A 21,549-nucleotide genomic window follows, 5' to 3' on the forward strand; every position below is an offset into this window, starting at 1 on the left:
TCATATTGTCTTTTCTTTAACTTTGTAATGATACATTTCAAAGATGCCAAAAAATAGAGCTTCAACTCATGGTTAATCTCGTTTGCTCTGCACTTTCACTTGCTCTCCCCACCCCCGTTACTTTGAGGCATATCCCAGATATTCAACTTTAACTGAAATGGTAATTAAGTGATACTTCAGAGTGACGTAATTAAAATGTGAATCAACTACCTTGCTTGATGTATAGACAAGAGTCAATGAAAATTTAGCAGAAAAGAGAGTGCCTAAAATGACCTGAAACGATGGACAAGAAAAAGAGACTAAACAAAATTGAAGAATAATAAGAAAAAAGTTAAAACCGCTCTGAATCATGGATTTACTTTGGAAAGATTCCAGGGGGTGGGATGGGCAAAGAATCCTACAACATATAAGGTGTGGATTTCTTTTAGGTTTAGTATTGAAGCTCAAAAAAATAGTTTGTTAAATAAACCTGATACTATCTTCTATTTGTTACTCAAAAATATGGATGGTCATTTCCTTCTTGGTACTGCATCTCTAGCTTTGTGCCCTTTGAAAGAGGGAAATGATTATAGACAAGCAAAATCACTGCTAAGGTTTATTGAATTTTTTCTTTACTCTTGTAAGGAGGTTCCATTTTGCATTTAGAGAGCTATTTAAATTACCTTGCGCTGTTCCTGGGTATTCTCCTGGGGCTTCGTGTGTACTGTTCTAGCCAGTTCACCCTGACAAACTATTGTCAGTATAGCTGTTTGCCCTCTAACCAAAACACGTCTGGTTCCTGTGTAGAATTATGGCTCTGTTTTTATCCTGTGTATTTTTTTTTTTTATTGCTGCTTCAACTTTTGATCATTTTGTTTCTTAGCTCCATTTCTCTTGTGCTACCCCTACACATTTAGTAGGCTAGTTAGAGTTCCTCCTCTGGGTCTGAACTTGAGTTGAAGGGGCTGCCTTATTTATTCATCATTACATCTTAAAAACTTAGGAAATACTGTTTTGATACTTTAAGGTGTTCAGTAAGTGAATGGATGAATTTTGCATCTAGGCTATATGCGATATGTTACAAGTTCTGAAAGAATTTAATCTTTTCGGGAGGCAGGTGCATAAATAATTAATACAAAGTAAAATATTTTGGGCGTAAGAGGGGATGGTTTCTAAAGTTTTGTTGGGTAAGAAGAGGGAGAGAAATGTGTTCAACCAAGTCAATTCATATGAACCTTTAAGTCCCTAAAGTTTGTTTCCACACTGTCTGTTAGAAATAAGACTTCACTTTTTAAATAATCTGTAGCCTATCATACACTTTTTAAACACTCATAGAATTAGGAAGGCATAAAATGTAAACTAAATGATTCTCACTTTGGAAAAATTGCATGACTTGAATAAGTACAAATTAATTGCCTATAGTTCTTAAGAAAAGGGCCGTAAGTCATTGTTTTGCTTTTGGTGAAAAATAAGTTTGGGGAAATATAGAAAATATGAAAAATATGTGTGTTTTTTTTAAGATTTTTAAAATGTTTCCTTTTTCTCCCCAAAGCCCCCTGGTACATAGTTGTGTATTTTTAGTTGTGGGTCCCTCCAACTGTGGCACGCGGGGATGCCTCCCCAGCATGGCCTGATGAGCGGTGCCATGTCCTCGCCCAGGATTCGAACCGGCGAAACCCTGGGCCGCCGAAGCGGAGCGCGCAAACTTAACCACTCGGCCATGGGGCTGGCCCCGAAAAATATGTGTTGTTTTATATACTTATTAATGAGGGAAGAAAGACGAAACACAGTGACGAAACCTGAATCCTGGCTTATTTCATTGGCTAGCCATCAGTACTTACTAGTTGTTAGGAGGTGACAGTAGTGCCAAACAATTTTCAAGCCCAAGTGGATGTGTGTTGGGGTTAGGAAGAGGGAGGGAAAGGGCCGAGTACGTGTGTTAGATGATGTGTCCTCTGGGCCCAATTGTTTTATCTATTTTTAACAAAATCTTTCTGTAATAGCCTTTCCTACTTTTCCCCCTCCCATTTTATGTGATATTTAGTATAACAGTTTTGGGCAGGCAAATTTGATTTGATCTTTATTGTTAATATTTCTTGAGAAAACTGGACTGTGTAGAATATTTGGCAATAATTGTTCCTAATAGAGATAAATATATTTAGTATAGTATTTGCAGTTTTCTTAATGTTTTAGCAAAAAACCGGAAATGGCTTAGGTGTGATGTCACTTTATTTTTAAGGAAACACAATATTTGGAAAAAATGTATTTACAGAACAGATGGATTAGGTACTGTTTCTCAAAATGGAGTTAATGTCCATTGCATCATCATCACATAGGTGCTTTGTAAAAGTATGGGTGCCTACACCCCAGTTTCAGATGCACTGTGACAGATGCTGTGAGAGAGGCTGAGAATCTTTGCCAGAGACAAGTATCGCGGGTGATTTTTGTGTAAATGAAAGCTTGCAGACCACTTAGGGGTACCTGGACCTTAAAAGTTGTTTTTGAATACGTTCTTTGTAAAATAAATGGAGAAAAAAAATTGCAGATTATTTGAGCACGGTTAGGGTTTTGATAGTATTTTACTAGCTTTCCTCCTCTACTGTGTTTAGTCATTAGCCTTAATAGTGGAAAACACTCATTACAAAACCAGATATGAGCCTCATCTCTGCGTGTTCTGTTGGTCATGGTCAAGAGCTTATTTAGGTTTCAGTCCTTTTACTTACCACTTACTCCCTACTCTTGACATTTATCACTTGGATTAAACTTTCACTGATCTTTATTTTAACTTAATTTCTGTATGACTTCTAGCATAACACCCTCCCCATTTACCACAAAAATAGACAGCTATTTGGAGGAAGGGAACTACCTTTTTTTCTGTCCAAGTTTTACTTCGCTGGTGGGAATGGGAAGAGGAAATTAGATTATTTTATTCTTTCAATGATTAATATAATGGTGCCTGTCACTTCTCCACCCCCCTCCAACAGTTTACAACCCCCATTGTAAATTAAGATGCCATGTAGAAAGAAAGCCGTTTGCAGTTTCAGTAAAGCTTAACTCACAGTTTTCCAGAGGCTGCATGACATGTCCACAATTACATGAAAAGGCTGTTAAAAATGCTGCTCCCTTTTCTAGCTATATAACTGTAGTTATGTAGTCATATACTTCATCCAAAACTGTGTTGTTGTAGATTGAAAGCAGAAGTGGATGATGTCTTCTCTTCAGCTAGATATTAAAGAGATCACAAAAATGTAGAACAGTGCCATTGTTTTCACTAATTATTTATTTGTTTTGGAAAATATTTTAAAATTGAGGAGTTTATTATTTTAAAATGAGTTAAATACTTAAAATTTCTAATTTCGAATATGATAATGTTGATAGATGTAACCCACATTTTTAGGAAATCTCTTTGGTTCCTTAGAAAAAGTTTGAGAGCCATTAAAATAGTGCGGTGCTGTGAGGCCGACGTCATTAGTTCTGTTTCTGAGTTAGCTTCACGTAACAAACAAAAGGTTAAACATGAAAAGTGAAGACAACCCGCTGAACGGGAGAAAATTTTTGTAAATTATATATTTGATAAGGGACTTGTATCTATAACATATAAAGGACTATTGCAATTCAGTAATAAAAGATAACCCTATTAAAAATGGGCAAAGAATCTGTATAGAAATTTCTCCAAAGGTAGGCACATGGCCAATAAGAACATGAAGAAATGCTCAGCTTCATTAGCCATCAGGGAAATGCAGATCAAAACCACAGTGCGGTACCACTTAACACCCTCTAGGATGGTTATAGTCGTCAAAAAGACACGTAACAACAAGTGTTGGTGAGGATGTGGAGAAATTGAAACCCTCATACACTGCTGGTGGGAACGTAAAATGGTATAATTGCTTCGTTAAACAGTCTGACAGTTCTTCAAAATGTTAAACATAGAATTACCACGTTACCTAGCAGTTTCACTTCTAGATATCTACCTAAGAGAAAAGAAAACACAAAATGAACTCCACTCAGAAACTGGAAACCAGGGCAGGCCCCATGACGGAGAGCTTAAGTTTTCGCGCTCCGCTTCTGTGGCCCAGAGTTTTGCTGGTTCTGATCCTGGGCGCAGACATGGCATCACTCATCAGGGGGTGCTGAAGCAGCGTCCCACATAGCGCAACCAGAGGCACACACAACTAGAATAAACCACTATGTATTGGGGGGCTTTAGGGAGAAGAAGAACAAAAAAGATTGGCAACAGATATTAGTTCAGGTGCCAATCTTTAAACAAAGAAAATTGGAAACTAACCAAATGTCCATCAATTGATGAATGTGGGATTATCCATACAATGGAATATTATTTGGCAATAGAAAGGAAAGTACTGACATATGATAAAACATGAACCTTGAGAACACGTAAAGTGAAAGCCAGAAACAAAAGAACGTGTATTATGTGATATTTACATGAAATACCTGCATATTAATGGAGACAGAAGGTAGGTTGGTGGTTGCCTAGGGCTAGGGACTGGGAAATGGGAATGACTGTTAATGGATACGGGTTTCTTTTTGGGGCAATAAAATGTTTTAAAATTTATTGTGGTGGTTGCACAACTTGGAATATACTAAGACCATTGAATTGTGTACTTTCAGTGGGTGAATTGTATGGTGTGTGATTGTTTCAATAAAGCCCTCACCAAAAAAGAAATTGAAAAGGTCAAACATGTAATGGATTTACCCTACTTCCATACTTTCAGCCAATTATGCACATGTTGTTATTCACAGACAAAATACGTTCGTTGATATTTAGTGATGCACTCCTACTAGAAAACAATTCATAGAGCAGATGCTGGAGATAGTTCCTTGTAGCATTTTCTCCCTTTATAAAAAAAAGTACATCATCTAGTTCACATCGTTTTGCTGATTTTTATACCCATTTGAAATAGTATATGTTGGTGTGTATCTCTGTATACTCCATACAGATGTATTATTTTTCTGGTTTTTAAAATTGTGCATGTCAAAGTTGTTCGCAAAGTCCTGCTAATATCATTGGTAACGGGCATGCCTTGGGAAGTAGTCCAGCGTTTCTTCTCATTTGATTTGGAGTCCCATCCTGCTTCCCATTAACACCTTCTAAAGAATGGTAATAGGATTATAGCTTATTCCAAAGGCAAAAGCTGGATTTTGAAAGAGTTTCTTATAGTAATGTGTTTTGGGACGTCTAAGCATGGGGCAGCTGTTCTTTTGCTGTTACTAAGCAGAATTCTGACCTCATTCCATTACAAATGGGCACTGGAAACTTGCCGAAAGTTTTCTTAAAGTGACCTATTCCTCTAATCTGGGAACAGATTCAAGAAATAATACAACTCCGTTTCTTATGGAGGTCCAGTCTCCTTGTGGATTCTGGAAAGCTGTTCAATTTTCCTTTGTCCTGTAGCAGTATGGTAACTAGGCCAGAAAACAAAAATGTTACAGTGTTTGCTACCCAACTGGTTTATAGCTGTGACGATGAACGACTGTTTATTGTGGGGATTAAATGTGTCCATAACTACCGAAGTAACTCCTGGCCATTTTGGTTAACTTCCATTGTTCATTAATGCAGTTGATGGAGAAGTATCCATATAGATTGTTTTATGAACACTGAACTACATCCTTGGGCAGAGGAAGATATTTAGGGATGTAACAGATTCTGAAAAGAGCTGAGTGGTGGTTCTGCCAGATTCTAACTGGATTTTGGGCAGGTTGTGTAGTTTAATTATATTTCTTATTGTGAAATGGGGTTATTAATCATTAATGCCTGACACAGTAGATGCTCAACAAATTTTTTTTACATCTGCTCTCCAGCATCCTTTGCATGAGTTCTTAGATCCCTGGTAACCCCTTCCCTTAGCTGTCTGTGGATAAAATTTTAGAGCTTCCATGAATTCGGTTGGGGAAAATAAAACTCTTTAATTTCATTAATCTCTAACTGAAATTTGAGCCTTTCTTTCTATTATAAATGTAGGCAGGAAACCACAGCAGTACTGTTAGCAACAGCTCTGACTGGAACATAAATTCAAAATATTGTTGCAGTAATCACTAGACTTGCCACTAGATCCGTTACTATATAAAACTTCGTTTAAAAATATTTCAGTAATTCTGTTTCAGTATACTTGGTTTCCTTGGAAATCCCTCATAGTTTATTTTGTATATTTAAGAACGTTATTCTGAGAAAGGGCTCATGGGATTCACTAGACTGCAGGAAGGTTCTGTGGTACCAAAAAAAGGTTAGGTACCGTGGAGAGCCACGCTTTTCAACTGAGGCTGCACGTTAGAATCACCTGGAGAGTTTTAAAAAAATAGTGATGGTCAAGGCCCATTCCTAGAGATTCTGATTTAATTGATCTGGAGTGGAGCTTGAGCATCTTTTTAAATTCCCTTTCCTCCAGGTGATTGTAGTGTGCTGCCAGGGTTGAGAATCACTAAAGGAGTGGCTTTTTAAAATTTAGTACAGAGAAATTTATACTTTTTGGCTGCGATTATGCTGGTCAAATATTAGATGCTATTTTCTGAGTTTCTCTGTTGGTTAATTTTCAGCAAGTGGATCTTGAGTTATTTGCCCTCCCATCAGACTGCTTTGAAACACTATTAGCATTGATTAAAGCAATTCAGGTATAGATAAGCTGTTTAGTTCCTGATTGAAAGTTGCTGTATCAGATTTACTTCTTATTTTATGATTGTTTTATAGTCAGTATCTTATGAACTAAGATCTTAGTTTATTTTAAAATATTTTTAAAGTTTTTTTCCAAGAAGTAAACCCTTTGAAAGAAGTCTTTCTTTCATCCTTTTTCTTTTTCCCCCCTCCCCAAGCCCCAGTGCGTGGCTCTATATCCTAGATGTAAGTGAAAGAAGTCTTTATTTTGTTGTACCCCAAGTGCCCCTTGAACATTGTTTGGCACATACTGGACACTGAGCAAATATTTCTCAGGTGAATGGTAAAAATTCAATAGCCTAAGAGTATACAATGTAGAGTAAGTGTATGTCGGGTGTGTCTCTCTCCCTCCCCAGCCCGTCTGCTTTTTTTTTTAAGCCAGTATTATGGAGATTGTTCTATGTTGATATGTATAGACCTGCCCTGCCTTGTTCGGCGTGTTTTTAGTGATAGTTCTATAATTTATTTACTCAGTTCTTTTGTACATGATTATTTAAATTATTTCTAGTCTTAGGCAACAACAAACAACCTAGTAGCTGACTATTCTTCAGTATATATCTTTGTGCACTTGTGCAGTAGGACGTTGCCAGAAATGGAATTCAGGGTCAGACATTCATATTAAATTTTGATCAGTTTACTATTTGCCCCTGCCAACAATGTGAGGATGTTTTTTCACCTACCCTTTCCAGTGCAATGTTAATTATAAAACCTTCCATCTCTGTCTTACGGTTTACACTTGTTTCTTTTGAGTGTTTAAAGTTCATTCTTACTTCTCTTCCTACTAACTGTTGAATACTTTGCCTGTTTTCTTTTTGAGTTGCTGGTCTTGACTGAACTTTACATTAATAAATTTTGTACTTTGCCATATGTGTTAGGTGTGTTGTTTGTCTTTGATTATACTTTTCTCATGCACATAAACTTCATGAATTAAGTTTACTCTTTTCAAAGGCTTCTGAAGAGCCTTTCCTGTGCAAAGATACATTTCAGCATGTTTTTCTCTCATTCGTTCTTGTGTTTTTTATTTAAAAATATTTTTTATTGTGGTAACTGCTTAATAACATGAATTTCAAGTGTACATCATCATGTGGTTTTTTTTTTTTTAAAGATTTTATTTTTTTTCCTTTTTCTCCCCAAAGCCCCCCGGTACATAGTTGTATATTCTTCGTTGTGGGTCCTTTTAGTTGTGGCATGTGGGATGCTGCCTCAGCGTGGTTTGATGAGCAGTGTCATGTCCGCGCCCAGGATTCGAACCAATGAAACACTGGGCCGCCTGCAGCAGAGTGCGCAAACTTAACCACTCGGCCACGGGGCCAGCCCCCTCATGTGTTTTGTTTTTAATGTTTAAATCTTTGATCTAGCTGAAACTTACTTTGGTGCAAAGGGTAAAATAACAATTGAACTTTATTTTGATAAAGTTGACATTTCAGTTATTCTAACAGATGACTATATGGTTATTCTAATACTATACATTGAATAATTCACCATTCTGATTTGAAATGCCACTTTTTTTTTTTACAATGTCATTTTTTTAATTGAGTTAATGATAGATTACAATCTTGTGAAATTTCAGTTGTACATTAATGTTTGTCATTCGTGTTGTAGGTGCACCACTTCACATTTTGTGCCCACCTCCCACCCCACCTTTCCCCTGGTAGCCACTAATCTGTTCTCTTTGTCCACATTTTTAAATTCCTCATATGAGTGGAGTCATACACAGATTATCCTTCTCTAGCTGGCTTATTTCACTTAACATAATTCCTCAAGGTCCATCCATGTTATTGCAAATGGAATGATTTTGTTCTGTTTTACAGCTGAGTAGTATTCTGTTGTATATGTGTACCACATCTTCTTTATCCATTCATCTGTTTATGGGCATTTAGGTTGCTTCCATGTCTTGGCTATTGTAAATAATGCTGCAATGAACATTGGGGTGCACAGGACTTTTGGGATTGCTGACTTCAAGCTCTTTGGATAAATACCCAGTAGTGGGATGGCTGGATCGTATGGTAGTTCTATTTTTAATTTTTTGAGGAATCTCCATACTGTTTTCCATAGTGGCTGCACCAGTTTGCATTCCCACCAGCACTGTATGAGGGCTCCTTTTTCTCCACAACCTCTCCGACATTTGTTACTATTAGTTTTAGATATTTTTGTCATTCTAACGGGTGTAAGGTGATATCTTAGTGTAGTTTTGATTTGCATTTCCCTGATGATCAGCGATGATGAGCATCTTTTCATGTGCCTATTGGCCATCCGTATATCTTCTTTGGAGAAATGTCTGTTCATGTCTCCTGCCCATTTTTTGATCGGGTTGTTTGATTTTTTATTGTTGAATTGTAAAATGCCACCTTTATTACTTGCTAATTTTCCATATGTTGTTCTCTTTCTGAAACATCCTGATCTAGTGATTCGTTTGTCACCATGAGCAAACTGTTTACTCTGTCATTTCATGTTTTAATATGTGGGTGGGGCCAGTAGCCTCTTAAACATTTACAGTTTTAGTTTCTTGAGCAAGCTGTTTATAAAGCTCTTGTATATTAGTAAAATATCATAACTTTGATACAAAATTTCTTTAGTCTTTTAAAACCTGTTTTTCTTTCTAAATATATGTATACTTATCAGTGGTAGAAACTAACGTATTCCAAAGAAAAAAGTATATTTCTCCCAGGTAATTTTTTTTCCTAAAGAGATGACTTAAATTTTTTTTTCCCAACTGGTGTTTTAACAGAATTGTTCTGTGAGAGATTAATTGCCACTAACAAAAGGGAGAAAAAGAAAGATCTAAGGAGCAGTGCTTCCCTCTCTTTCCTCTCTTGAATATGATTCCTCTGTATTGCTGTATTATAGATTTCAAGAAGTCCTGCAAAAAGGCAAAACAAAACTTTGTATAAAATAATATTTATCTGACTTGTTTGTGTGTCACTTTCTTTTTGTGGAACACATAGTATTCTGAATAACAATTTGAGAAGTAATTGTATTTATGCATAGATGCTAGGTACTATGTTAGGTATTAATTTTCTTAAGATTATATTTCTATAGTAAAAAAAACTACCTTATTAAAGGGTTTAGACAATACTCAAAGACGGAAAGGGAGAGAAAAATCACCTGTACTTACACCACTCGTCACCCAAATGTGACCACTAAATATTTCAGTACAATTTTTTAAAACTCATACAGTTTTCATTATGCTGTGTGTACAGTTTGTGAATCATGTTTTTAAAACTTTTACATCAAAATAAAATTTTCATGTCATTTCATGCTTTTTCTTTGTGTCAGGATGAATGCTCTATAGCAGTGTTTCTCACTTGGTCCAGGGACCCTGGGAGTTCCTAAGACTTTCAGAGGGGTTATGAGTTCTGACTGTTTCGTATTAAATTTAAGACATTATTTGCCTTTTTCACTCTTAATCTCTCATGAGAGTACAGTGGAATTTTTACATGATGTGATGTGACAGCAGATTGAATGCACAAGCAGATATGAAAGTCCAGCTATATTTTTTAAGTCAGATGTTAAACAGATTTGCAAATATGTAAAACAAGGATATTCTCACTGAATTTTTTAATAATTATTTTTCATAAAAATGTTATTCATGTTAACATGTAAATAATTTTATTGTTATTTATATATAAATGAGTAAATATTTAACGTTTTCTCAGTTTTAGTTTCTAATAAGGTAAATATTGAAATAATCCACATAAACAAAAGCTCTTTGGCATACTCAACTTTTAAGAGTATAAATGGGGTCCTGGGACCACAAAGTTTGAGAACTGCTGCTCTATAGTATTTAATTAAAAAGATGGGTTTATTTAAATTTTAAAATGTCTTTTAAAAGTATGTGATCACTTGATGTGATTCTATGAAGTGACTTATGATAACATAGGATATATAGATTACAGAAAATACAAATCTCTTTTAGAAGAGAACGTTTTTATGCTTTGTATTGTCATATTGCATTTGAGACTGATATATTGTACTTGAATTAAATTAGGAATGAGATTTTTTAAACAGTAACTTCAGTTCCTTATTTTTCCCCCCCAGGCAGCTGAGTATGTCCCAGAGAAGGTGAAGAAAGCCGAAAAGAAATTAGAAGAGAATCCATATGACCTTGACGCTTGGAGCATTCTCATTCGAGAGGCACAGGTTTAGTGATATAGGATTACATTTCCTTCTCTATGGGTCCAATCACACTACTTGGTTCTGCAGTAAATAGTATTTTCATAATCCTAACATTGTAAATGCTCTTTATTGGTTTTCACTTTTAGAATCAACCTATAGACAAAGCACGGAAGACTTACGAACGCCTTGTTGCTCAGTTCCCCAGTTCTGGCAGATTCTGGAAACTGTACATTGAAGCAGAGGTTAATATTTTATTTTATTTTTTCTTATATAGCATCTAATGGGAATTGCAGCATACACTATAGTGATAGAAAACAAGTTAGGAACATAGATAGCACAACTAGGACAAGGAGGATTAAATGTTTCTTGCCTTTATTTTGTAAAATAGGTATGAAGGAGTAATTAAAATGAATTTTTGAAATTTGGGTCTTTACAAGCTGATGATTGTTGCATTTTGGAGTTGCAACAACATTAAAACAGTTTCAATGGTATTGGAGTGCTTTAGCCTTTTATTTACTTGTCATGTGTCAATTTATTGCCTCCTGTGTCATTTATTTAGAGCTCATTTTTCTTTTTATTCCTACTTACAAACTAATATGAATGGTATTATAAGAAAATGCAGAAATGTTAACTTAGTTTCATAGAGTATTTTGAGTGTCTCTGGTGAAATGAAACAGGTGAAAAATTATTTCAGATTTTAATTTTGTGAAAATATGTGGATTGTCAATAAATGTAAGCACTTCAATAATTTAAAGAAAAGTTTTTCTGTAGGATAAAGTTTACATTATACAGGAATTAAGCTAATGTGTCTCAAACCTTTGTAATCATAATTTACCCAATGCTGCTTTGATTTTTTTTTCTTCTTGCTTTCTAACTGTGTTGAAATTTGAAGTGAGGCATATTTATTTTAAAGAGTGAGGGCCTCATTTTTTATTATGATTAGAAGGGAAATAGTCATTTTTGAAGACTGGAATTAGCAGTCAAGATGATAATAAAGCCTTAATGTATTGATAACACTTGGCATCAAGTAATCATTTTTCAGGTTATAAATTAATGGGATGGAAGGGGTGAGATGGGAATAATTGATATCCACATTAAGTGCAAATGATATCCAGTTCTTTTTATAACTTATTTATAGTACTAATGAAGTATTCTTTCTTTGAATATTAATTTTATAATATAAATTCTCAACATAAGTACACTGCAGCCTCATCATAGCATTTTCCACAATAGCTGAAATTTGATAATATGTGGGTCTGTTTGGACCTGTTCAAAGGGCTTTAGTCATCAGTGGTACTGAACAGACTTCAGCACAACACAGTGTCACCTGTGATGTGTCCCCTCAGAATGGACCCAACCAACGGCAGATTTAAATTGAGGCTACAGTGTACTCATTGTATTTGTGCTGTAGTTTATATTTTATTACTTGGGGAAGGGAGAATTACTGGACAATAGCAGGAACATTGTATGGGTGTTAAATTTTTTGTGTGTGGTTGTGTATGTGGTATGTGTGTTTGTGTGTTTGTATGTGTAAGAGAGACTGTACCTTATGTGGAGTCTGATTGTGGTTTTGGCTCAAGACCATATTCTTAAGGTTTCATCACTTAACCTTTGGGACCATTTCTTTCCTTAATATATTTAATCATCAGAGTAGACTGGCACGAAATTTACCAGGTGAGTGAATAGGCGTGTCTGAAGTGTGCTGAAGCCAGTGCTGCTTCGTAGTACTCATTAAAGCAAGGAACCTGGATCACCTGTACTTGGTCTGCATTCTAGTTTGATTTTTTAAACACATTAGCTTATATGGAAACTCATCAGAAATGAGCGTAATTGGTACATAATAGTTTTTGTATAATGAAGTAGTACTTTCTGAGTTTTAGAAATTTGTGTTTCTCAAATATTCAAGCATTATTCATGCATTTCGTTATACCATAAATTAAGCTGAAATTGCCAATTAGATATAGTCCATTCTGTGAGTATAAAGACAGTTGCATCTGTTTCTACCATTTTCTAGTTAAAAATATGAACTGCATTCTAAAAAAGAATTCTCAGACCAGATGTTATTCCAAGGGGGTGAAAGTTGTCTGAATAACCGGCCCGTTTCATGTTATTTCAGAGCTGCTATCAATTCCTTGATTTATTTAGTTGGTTATGTTTGCAGTTACTTCACACAAACACACACAAATATGAATATGTATAAAACATCTTTTGAGAAAAAATGATAAAGAAATATATGTGCATTTTGTAAAATTTATTTTTCTAATTTAGGAAATAAGATGTTAAATTGCATGCTGATTGCAGAAATGCGTATCCTGAGCTGTGTTTTTCCTGATTGCTCTTTATTTTTCTATTTTCACGTTTTGTACTTTATTTAGCCTATGAAAGGCTAAAACTTTCTTTGGTCATGTCACCCAGTGTGGCCTTTAATATTTCTGGAGAAGACACACCTATTTATAATACATTAAGATCTGAAGTCATAATAAGAATGTCTTTACATTAAAAGTAATGCTAACAGTGTTTACATAATATCCTGTATACACTCTCAAGAAAATAAAGTTTTGTTAATACATTTGTTGTAACTCAGTACTTCATGGTGGGAAAATTGCAATGTTTCATTTATTTATGTTCAGCTAAACCAATGTGTATGAGTCCAAACACATTTAGTTCCTTGCTACTAGGAAATACTTACATCTTTAATAACAAAAGGTAATTTGCTTCCCCAGAGAAATTTGTAAATCCTATTTAAGAACAAAGTGACAAAAAAACCAGATTTTTTGTTTGTTTTTTTGCTTTAAACTTGAAACAGCAATTGCAAATTAGAGCATATTTTACATAAATTTTGTTAAGTTAATGACAAGTAATTTTTGTTAAGTTAATTTTTAGTAATTGCCAATATATCTGCTTTTCTCATATCAGTGAGCATTTAGCAATACCGTATATGTATAGTAGAACCTAGCTACTGTATAAAAGTTGAACTTTAAAATGTCCTTCTTAATTCATTACCCACTTTTATTTGCTAAAGCAAAGAAATTGTTGGAGGTAAAATTCTCTTGTTCTAATGAAAGGGCATGACCAACATCTCTGTATTTATAATATAATTATATAATTTCAAGAATTAGGCCAAATTAATTTAGTGTTCTTTATATTATATATGAGATCACATTTTGCCTCAAGTGCGAGACATATATTGCTTTACTCTTGAATTCCAAAACTGCTACTTTACATGAGTTAATATCATAAGAGCAAACAATCGTATGACTATTAAAGTGATATAGTTATCAAGTGTAGAGACTAAAGATAACTGTTACGGTATGAAAATATTTTTGCTGCTGCTTAGTTTTAAAGTAAAGGAAACATTTTAATACATCTATAGCCTTTTAGTTGATACACAGATTTCTTGAATCTGCAGAATAGTATGTTTTGAGTTTAAGAAATGTGAGTTTTTAAACACTAGAGAGTTAAATGGAATAGCCAATCAGAGCCTCAATGTTCTTTAAGGAACCACTTTTTAGAGTGGTGAGAAGGGTCACTAAGTATCACAAGATTGAGAAAATTTATCGTTTTGCCATATTCTTTAAGTTGTTTTTCCCCTTTTTGGTTTCTGTAGCTTTTCATGTAGCTAGTTAAGCACTGATAGCACGTAAGCTACAATATCTTAGGAGTATTTTGTTTTGAATTGGGTCACATTCACAAAAAATTTCCTACAAAAGGGTAATGTTTTTTTTGGTAGCTGAAGGAGAAATGAAGACGGTAATGCTGCTGATAATAGCAACAATGTATCTTGCTGTCTGTGAAAGCTGGAATTCTTTAATAAAAGTGTATAGAGAGTTGATTCCTTTTTTAAAAAAATCATAAAATGTCAATCCTTTTCTTATACATAATGGGTTGTAACGTCTAACGTCTACATTTCAATTTTTCAAAATAACCTTTCTACTTGGGAAAAATAACTTAAAAATATCTTTCTTCTTGGAAAATGGAAGTGAACTCAGGATGGAACATGAGTGACCTAAATTGAAATAAACTTTTCCACTGTTAATACTGTTTTAATGCCTCTAAGTAGCAGTTTAAACTACTGTATTATAATGTTTTGTATATATTGAGCAATGTGATTTTTAAATACAGATAAAATTATTGCATTATTATGTAGAATATAATTTCACTACTTCAGCTTGCAACTTTTTTTTTTTTTAATCTGTACTCTTTCCTTATAGATCTGCTCTTTTCCTGTTTGTAATAAATGTTGGTCCATGTCTGTGTGATTATTCAGATTATACTCTAAAACGCAATATGCTTTTTAATCTGTAGTTTCTTAAATGCATGTATAAATGTAGTGTAGGGGTGTAAAAGACAACAGGAGTTATTTACAAACACAGAACTGAGTGATCAAATATCTGAAAGTGCTTTGAATAATTACATACTATTTTAAAAACAAAGGAAATATTTGCATGTTTTCTATTGTAAGTAGTAAACTTCTGTTTTAGGTTTTATTGAAATATCTTATCCCATCCATTTTCCCTTCTATTATTGAGCCATAACTGTTTAGGTGTTGTTACTTCTACTAACATGGTCTGTACATTTTTTCCTTCTGGCCTTTTCTCCTCACTCAAGGCATTACATAATAAAACTATTTGCAAAAGGACATAGTTAATTTAGATAAATTGTCTTTAAAAAAATCTTTTCTATTTTTTATGTCTTATAGGTAATTATTTTATGTGACACATAGCCATTTCTTTTCAAGCAAAACCTTATACTAATTGACCTGATTGATTGCCTTTATATTTCTCATCTTTATAAAGCAAAATTAGTCTTTGCAGTCACTGATAAACATTGAAAAAAAATGGTCCTCTTTTTCCCTCTGCAAAGACTCCTGGATTTTTAACCCAGCTTCTTTATATTCTATTTTTGTGTGTGTAATAAGAGTTATGGTATATTCTGAAAATGTAGAAAAGGCATCTCTAAGCAGATTTGAATAAAAAGTACATACATTCTCAAATATGTTGTGAAACAAAAAGGGATATTTGATCGTGCATTTGAAGTTTCTGTCTGGGTTGTGATTTACCCTGAATTTCTTGGGCATTTATGGAGAGACATAATATCTAAAACTTAGTTTTTAAAAATTATTGGGGATTGTAGTCAGTAAGATCTTAGGAGATTGAGTGTGTGACTTTCTACCCCTATCTTAAGAGGTATTAATTGAAGATATACATGACATCCATGAATAAACACAAACATTCTTAAGCCCTTCATAATCTTACGGGGTGAGAAACCGTGTTTGGACATAGAACTAGCCCTAACGCAGAAAGGCATTTTAAGGATGCTCTACATTTTTAGGATGCTCTACATTTTTGATTCTAACTTGAGCATAGGGAACCAGGTGGCAGTTAATTGACTTTAAAACAAACAAAAACCAAACAGCCCTCTTAACATCAAAGACTCAAATATTTTTTAATGGGTTCATTTTTTATGTTGTTTGGTATGCTTTCAACTTGCAAACAGCTGTTCCTTTTGAATGAGTCTGGTTCAAGGCACTTCCAAGAAATGAAAATATGTAAAATAATGCTAATATCTTATTAAAAGCTGGACTTCTGTGGACGAGAATTTATTTGCTTGTAAGTAAATTTTTTTTTTAAGATTTTATTTTTCCTTTTTTTCCCCAAAGCCCCCTGGTACATAGTTGTATATTTTTAGTTGTGGGTCCTTGTAGTTGTGGCATGTGGGATGCCGCCTCAGCATGGCTTGATGAGCCGTGCCATGGCCGCGCCCAGGATCCGAACTGGCAAAACCCTGGGATGCGAAAGTGGAGTGCGCAAACTTAACCACTCGGCCATGGGGCCGGCCCCAATAATTTTCTTTTTAAACTTTAATTTTTCTTACTAAACAGTTTTGCTCTTAGCAACTTTGGAGTAGAAAACAGTTCGTTAGTGTACTGGTGTAATAAACTGAAGTCTGTAGAATTTTCCCCCACATATTCAGAATTCACAGCAATTTCAACAAAATGGTGAATATTTGCTTTGAATACGACTTGTTGGAAAACTAAATGGCTTTTCTAAGGCTCAGGGAAGCATAACCTGGGGTAAGTTTTACCATTTTGTATGCTAGGAAACCTTCAAAGAAAAATTTTCTATTTGGAAATGTTAAGTGATAGTTCTGAAAACGAAGAATCTGATGTCAAAGGCAGGATTGAAATGTAGTTTTGGAAAAATACTTGTTGACATGTAATAAGGCCCAAAAATAACTAAATCCCAAAGGTATTTTTAATGTTCCTAATACTTTTATACATGTGATAAAACATGTTGAATTACAACCCTTCTTTTTAAGTGCAAAATTTTAGCTCTAGCATACACAGATAACATTATTGTAAGTCTATGTGTAAAGATTCCTGTATGGGAAAAGTTTTTTTTCTCTTCTAGTTTTATTGAGATGTAACTAACATGTAGGATTGTATACGTTTAAAGTGTACGACATAATGATTCAGTATAGTTTGCATTGTGAAATGATTACCACAATGCTTAGTTAACATCCATTACCTCATATAGAACCAAGGGAAATGGTCTTTTATGGGGACATTTTGGTAACTTTTTCATAGTGAATTTGAAGGAAAAAAGTGTTAACTATTTCGTGATGATGGCCTTGAATTTTAATTCAACAAACTATGAATAAGCAAATATTACATATTTAAAGCCAAAGTGGATATTAAGTTTAAATCAGAAGTTTAGAGCTGGAAGATAAGATGAATTAGTTTAGCCCCTATTTTATACATGAGTAAAATAAATCAAGAGGCCAAAGTTTATGACCTGCACTGCTTTAGGATCACCTGGGAAGCTTTTTTTTTTTTTCAATTAGCATACTGTATTACTGACTCCATCTGCAAAAGATGTACGTATGGAATCTGTTACTGCTAGGTGTTTGTGGCATCTAGTTTTGGAAATTGAGGCTTTAGAGAGGGCCGTACTTGAATCTTATTGCTATATTTCATGCCTTGAAGAATACTCTATACTTGCTGGACTATAAAGTAATTAGTCTCCTGGTTTATTGTTTTGACTACACCATGTTGTGATTTCTCGATCAGTATAGGATTGATTGAGAAGTAATCATTGAGGCACCTACTGAATGTTTCATAGTAGTCTTGACTGTGACTATTTCTTAGAACTGCAGTCAGGGTTAGGGTTGTTAATGAACATTGACACTTTCTTTTTAGGAAGATTAGCCCTGAGCTAACATCTGCTGTCAGTCCTCCTCTTTTTGCTGAGGAAGACTGGCCCTGAGCTAACATCCGTGCCCATCTTCCTCTGCTTTATATGTGGGATGCCTACCACAGCATGGCGTGCCAAGCGGTGCCATGTCCACATTCAGGATCCGAACTGGGGAACCCCAGGGCCTCGGAAGCGGAATGTGTGAACTTAACTGCTGGGCCACTGGGCGGCCCCGAACATTGATAGTTTTTTACTTGCTGATATTATTCCTGGGTTTGAAACCCAGTTTTCTGGCTCCATATTTGTTTTTTTTAAACAGTATAATCATGTCAGTGCCAGACTAAGAAAGAGACAGCTTCTAAGGAAGGTCCCATGTGTTAAGAAAGGGCCGCTTAAGCTGGAGAAGGTGGCTTAAACCATCACTGCAGCTCCTTTTGATGCCCAGCTCTCTGCTGCAGGAGTGTCTAAAACCATCACTGCAGCTCCTTTTGATGCCCAGCTCTCTGCTGCAGGAGTGTCTAAAACCATCACTGCAGCTCCTTTTGATGCCCAGCTCTCTGCTGCAGGAGTGTCTAAAACCATCACTGCAGCTCCTTTTGATGCCCAGCTCTCTGCTGCAGGAGTTTCTAAAACCATCACTGCAGCTCCTTTTGATGCCCAGCTCTCTGCTGCAGGAGTGTCTAAACATGAAGAACACATCTTCATGGTTTCAGGTTGATAGCTGACACCGCTCATTTACTTAGTACTGAGTCTGTATATGTGAGAACTTCTCATTCTTTTAGGGGGTGGGGAATGGAGTGTTCTCACAAAGAGCTGGTCATTGTTTCTAGCTATTTCTGTAGTCAAGTTTTGATCCATTTCTGAATTTTTCACTATGTAGATGAGTGCAGTGTTTCTCAACCATTGTAAACTCATGTCCCCTTGTTTAAAAAAAAATAGTGGTTTTTGATAGTTTTTAAGTCAAATATGATTTTTTTAATGGCAATTTTAATATTTCCATTTAATGTCTTTCAAGAGAGTTGGCTCTTACCAGCTATAATTGAGACTTTCAGCACCAGTGATGTTTGTATAAGTGCTCGAGTCATATCTAAATTTCATAAAACTTAAAAGTGACATTACCTCAACAAAATATCTCATGCAAGTGTGGGCCTTGTCGTAGGAGGAGACGTAAAAGTATTGGAGGGAAGATTGTAACAAAATAACTGTTTCCTGTGTTATCTGTACATTTAATGCTCTCATTCACCGTTTCCTTTGATTATCAGTTTTCACCATTGTGTAATAGTTAAGTGAATTTTTTATGGTTTTGTGGTTCTCTTAATTTGGATATGTTAGTAAGTGAAAAAATGCTTAAAACATTCATTATTTAGATTATCATTGTTTAGAGTTGAAAATTCAAATTGTATACCAATCACTGGCAATCACATGGTTTAATCTGCTTTGTTATGGGTTGAATAGTAAGTCAGCATTGCTTTTACAGGTTATAAACTGACATCTTTATAATTTAAGTAATTTCCATAATGCATTTTTAACTTTTTATTTTGAAAATATTTTAAACTTACAAAAAAAGTTGCAAGAACAGGGCCCATCCCCGTGGCCGAGTGGTTAAAGTTCTGCGCCTTCTGCTTCAGTGGCCCGGGTTTGTGGGTTCAGTTGCCAAGTGCACATCTACTCCACGCACCAGCCACACTGTGGAGGTGGCCCACATACAGAAAATAGAGGAGGATTGGCAAAGATGTTAGCTCAGGGTGAATCAGCAAAAAAAGAAAAAGAAAAAGTTGCAAGAACAGTGCAAGGAACTCCCATATATACACTTTACCTTGATTGACCGGTTTTCAGTGTATGCTTATGCTTTATTTTTCCTGAACCATAGGAGATTTGGTTGCATACATCATAACCTTTAATACTTCAAGTGTATTTCCTCACAACAAAGATATTCTCATATATAAACACTTAGGAAATTCAGGAAACTAAACATTAATAGAATTTTAATCTGCAGCCCGTGTTCCATTTTCATTGTTCTAGTAATGCCCTTTCCAGCAGTTTTCTTTTAATTAGTGTCTAATCCAAGATTGTTACATATGGTTGTCATTCCTCTTTAATCTCCTCTGATGTTGAACAGTTCCTCAGCCTTAATTTAAGTTTGGTGTTTTCCTCACTAGATTCAGGAATCTTTATATGCATTTTAGCTGAAAAGCTACAAATGGCCTTATGTCCTCACTGACATCCAGAGGCACATGCTTTTTGTTTACTCCTTATTGGTGATGTCAGTGGGGACCATTTTCTCCACTGTGTAGTCACTGTTTTCCTCTTGTAGTTAGTAAAATAATGGGGAGATACTTTGAGACACTGTAAAAATCCTATCACTCATTTAACAACCACCCTCTCCATTTTGAATCTATTAATGATTCTTGCCTGAATCAGTGATATTTTTCCAACAAATTAGTGTTTTTCAGCATGTTTATTATTAAGAATACATGATCCCCACTAATGCTTGTTTCTTTGAGAACTGTTGGAAAGTACTAACTTCTCCCTCCCTCCCTCACGTTCTTTTTCATTTTAACAGTTTACTAGTAAGTCTACCTAGAAGAGATGATGATTTAGAGGATTAGAGTGGTTTCTAATCACAGCAGTTTCCCAAATATAAAATCCTATAGTCTGTCAGCAAGACCTTAAAATTCTGTCATGAATCTGGGGAAGATGACAAAATTTGCTTCCTCATTTGGTTATATAGAAACTTCAGTAGTTTTATGTTTTCCTAAGAACCACTGTAGGCTACTGGAAATATCTTTAGTGACTTACTTAATCGTTGAACAGATGGGAAATTACTTCAAATAAGAGCTTTTTAAAATCCTGAGATCTTTGGCTTTAAACTAGGTTAGAGGGCTTGCCTGGTGGTTAAGGTCAGCACCCTCTGCCTTGGCGGCCCAGGTTCGGTTCCCAGGCATGAACCTCCACCACTGGTGTCTCAGTGGCCGTGCTGTGGCAGCAGCTCACATACAGAAAGAGGAAGATCGGCAGCAGGTGTTGGATCAGGGTGAATCTTCCTCAGCGAGAAAAAAAAGAAAGAAAATAGGTTAAAAAGAGAATCAAAAAGATCATGCAGATAAATATTTTTGTTTGAAAATGCTATGTTTTTAAAGTATTTGTTTAATTTCTAAGTTGTTTAAAGCACAAATTAGAAAGTTAGCACTTTAAAGGAAATAATTTCTCTATTAACGATTAAAGATTACTTTAAACCATGCATGTGGTATTCCCCAAAAATCAAGCTGTTTGATTGTAAATTTGAATTTCCTGAGTTCACAGGGTGGTTGTGAGATTTACCTTTAAAAGACTTCCAAGTCTAAAAAAGTTATTTGTACGTGTCTGTGACTTACTCTTTCATAGTTAGGGTGGCTATTTGCCATGCGCCTCAACTGCAGGGTCAGGATTCTCGTTATCTGTGTTACTAAAACAGTGGCCTGGTCGCTTTTGATAGTGTGGAAAAGATATGTTTAAAGAATTGTTACTTTATTTAAAGAAATGCAGGAATTTGCAGGTTACTCTATAAAGGATAGTATGGAGGAATAGGAAGGAGAAAGAATTTGGAATCTGGTGACC

General features: G+C 35.1%; 1 protein-coding gene across 1 annotated transcript in view; it reads left to right on the forward strand.

The window, feature by feature from the left end:
• CSTF3 (cleavage stimulation factor subunit 3) overlaps nt 1-21,549 on the forward strand; it is a 67,869-nt gene that overhangs the window by 2,827 nt on the left and 43,493 nt on the right. The window contains exons 2-3 of the mRNA XM_023653836.2: nt 10,682-10,783; nt 10,906-11,001. Of these exons, the coding sequence (XP_023509604.1) occupies nt 10,682-10,783; nt 10,906-11,001 (198 nt within the window). The remainder of the gene's footprint in view (nt 1-10,681; nt 10,784-10,905; nt 11,002-21,549) is intronic.

The sequence above is a fragment of the Equus caballus genome, chromosome 12 (assembly GCF_041296265.1).
Source record: "Equus caballus isolate H_3958 breed thoroughbred chromosome 12, TB-T2T, whole genome shotgun sequence".
Taxonomy (NCBI): Eukaryota; Metazoa; Chordata; class Mammalia; order Perissodactyla; family Equidae; genus Equus; species Equus caballus.